This window comes from Nicotiana tabacum, chromosome 10, assembly GCF_000715075.1.
Source record: "Nicotiana tabacum cultivar K326 chromosome 10, ASM71507v2, whole genome shotgun sequence".
NCBI lineage: Eukaryota > Viridiplantae > Streptophyta > Magnoliopsida > Solanales > Solanaceae > Nicotiana > Nicotiana tabacum.
In genome coordinates, this window is record NC_134089.1 from 112,319,190 (window position 1) to 112,322,244 (window position 3,055).

Sequence of the window (3,055 nt, forward strand, 5' to 3'; positions counted from 1 at the left end):
AACAAGTAAGCTTATGTAGATTTAAGGATTTATCTTTTATCCAATAATACGTTAATGTTTTATTTATTTATTATAAATACAATGTAAGTTAAGCGACTAAAACAACTTATTCTTCCTCTTGTTCAGTTAGGTATTACTTATAGATAATCCATAAGTATCTTGTATAAAATCTTAAATTCAAAATTTGAAGATAAACATACAAGTTATCTCATATTCTCAGCAACTAAAGTACTAAACAAACTGAAGCACCTCTTTGATATGATTGAATAAATTATAAGGTCTCTTAAATAAACGTCAAAAAAATGCAATCAGGTAAGACTTATTCTTTCTTGGGTTGTCCAACTAAATATATTATTAGTAAACTTAGCTGTTACATTATGAGAAAGAAAACAAATATTTTGTTGATGCTGTAATCAAACAAAAATACAGGTTCCATCACATGGTATGTGCTGGCATGAGCTAAGTGTTTGCCTTCAAATACTTCCCCATATTTCCTTTTTTGTTCCAATTAAATGCATACACCTCCCTTTAATTTCTCCTTTCTCTCTCACACACATCAATTTCTTAATTTCATGTCTTTTTCTTCCTCTCTCTCACATAAAACATTTACACATATCTCTGTCTTTTTTTTTTCATAGTCTTTGTGTCCACATTATATTGAATAAATACGCAACTGTTTTATGAGCACATGACATCCAATCCCACAACATGGCCTCTCTAATCAGCCCCATTTGACAGCTTTTTTCCTATAAATAAAGTATAAAAAGACACCCCAAGAATCCCATGTGGGACTCCAGCTTATTTTTGTGAGGACAAGAAAATTTTAACTTTGTTTTGTAGCCATGGATTTGTTTGATGATACCTCTATTCCATCTTCTCCTAAAACCACTCAAGATGACCAAATGGAACCCGGATTACTTCTTGAGGAAAGTTGGTTTTTTGGTAATTTGCTTGATAGAAAATCAAGAATGTTGAGATGTTATTCTGATCCTTGTCCTTCCTCTAAAAATACTCAAGATATGTTAGCTGGAAAATCTTTAGAAGAAACATTTTCTTCACTTCAGAAACTCCCACAAGGGGAAAAATTAAATCTTGATTCAAGAAGAAGTAATCCAAAATTACAAAGAGCATCACAGAGTAGTAATTTGGAGAGGACACCTTCTTTGCCAGTTTTTGTAGACTACAAAGATGAAATCCAAGATGAAGAAAGTGATTTTTCTATGGGAAAGTTGATTAGACAAGCATCTATAAACCATGTAAAAGTCTCACATCCAAAACAAAGTTCACAGATTAATTTACCAAAAGCACCACAGAGCAGTCTGCAGAGGGCACCTTCTTTGCCAGTTTTTGCAGAAAGGGAAGAAATTCATGATGAGGAAAATGATTTTTCTATGGGAAAGTTGATAAGACAAGCATCTTTAAACCATGCACGAGTCTTGCCTCCTAAACATACTTCAAAGGTATTTAAATTTCCAACTTACGTGATTTTTTCTTAGATCTAATTGTTTCCAAGTAGCTTTTAATATGGTTTTTACCTGAGGAGGATGAATTATATGACTAATGAATTCAATTGAACTCAGTATATTCGACACATAATTTGAATATATATGTAAAATACACTAAATTTCAACTAATATTAAAATCTGAACTCGTAATCTCAAAAATACAATGAGTTGATGTTATTCCTTAAAGTTTAACTCGTTAAGTTTAAATTCTGAATCCACCATTGGTTTAAACCCTTAGGGATTGTTTGGTTGGAAAACCAGTTATCCCGGATTTAGTTATCCCACCCTCCCATAGGGATAAAAAAATACTACTATGGATTAGTTATACCCTGATTTTATCCCAACCAAACGTCGGATAAATAGACCTCAAATTTAATCCCAGGATTAATTATCCCTTATCCTCGTACCAAATAAGCCCTTAATGGTATTTGTTTTCGTGGTATATTATTAGTTCAACCACATTAATTTGTCACCATGTTGCAGGGTCTAACCAAAAGTCCAACCATATCAAGCACCATAAGGCAGCATTCAAGGAGAAGACAAGAGCAAAAAAGCAAGACTAGAAATAGTTCAAGTGAGATTGAAGATTTGCAAGGTTTTAAGAACTTAGACTTAACCTATGAAAAGAAGGATTCAATCCCAAAAATGGCAAATACAATTCCAGGCTACAATGAGAAGAACAAGAAGAAACCTGTTGGCTTATCAGAATTAGACAAGATCAGAAAACCACCTTATTCACCAGAAGATCACATGAAAGAGCAGATCAAGTTTTGGGCTAGAACTGTGGCATCTAATGTGCGCTAAAAATGCTGATTTTGGAATTTTAGTTTAGGATATTATGCTGATTTTTCACTCTCTGATTACAGAAACATCCTCTGTTTCTACACTAATAACCTTTGCCATAGACAAAATTTATTGTTACAAAACTTGTTGCATAATTAAAGTATTCATTAGGGGAATAATTTTGTAACACATTTGTTAACTGCTATTTGAAAAGATTGATTTTTCGCAACATTTTTACGTGTTGCTTCTGAATACTAGCTATAACATGTTTTTCAAAAATCAATTATACCAGTTTACACCTATTTAATCTAAATGCATCCTGTGAAATTTAAGTGCTAAAGGTTACTTGTGAAAATGTGCCAAGATCAATTGAAACTCTTGTCAATTAACGCTTGATGGTGTAAATATAAGTTTCCCCAGAGATGTTTTCGGCCGTGTTATACAAGCAGTTAATTCATGGAAAAACATTATAGTTTGTAAATAAGGAGGGAAAAAAAACGTAGAACTCAAGTGAATCTTTAATTTGTCTTTTCCGGTTAACTTATAAAAAAAATTCTCCTAAACTGAAAACTGTTGCATAGTTGCTGAAAATGGTGTCAAATAAATTTGTGTCCCCAATTTCTTGGCTTATTGTGCTGTCCAAACATGGACTAGGAACGGCATTTTCTTTTTATAATAGTAGTGATAACATGTAAAAAAAAAACTTCAGTGTAGATTTATGTAGATACTAACCTAGCGTTTATACATAGATTTGATTGAAATTTGAA

The 3,055-nt window shown here is 32.2% G+C and overlaps 1 protein-coding gene across 1 annotated transcript; it reads left to right on the plus strand.

Moving 5' to 3' along the window:
- Positions 1–504: 504 nt before the first annotated feature.
- LOC107767782 (uncharacterized) lies at positions 505–2,567 on the plus strand. The gene is made up of 2 exons (XM_016586872.2): positions 505–1,460; positions 1,989–2,567. The coding sequence occupies exons 1-2, from the start codon at positions 843–845 to the stop codon at positions 2,307–2,309; spliced, it is 939 nt and encodes a 312-aa protein (XP_016442358.1). The 5' UTR covers positions 505–842; the 3' UTR covers positions 2,310–2,567.
- Positions 2,568–3,055: the final 488 nt, after the last annotated feature.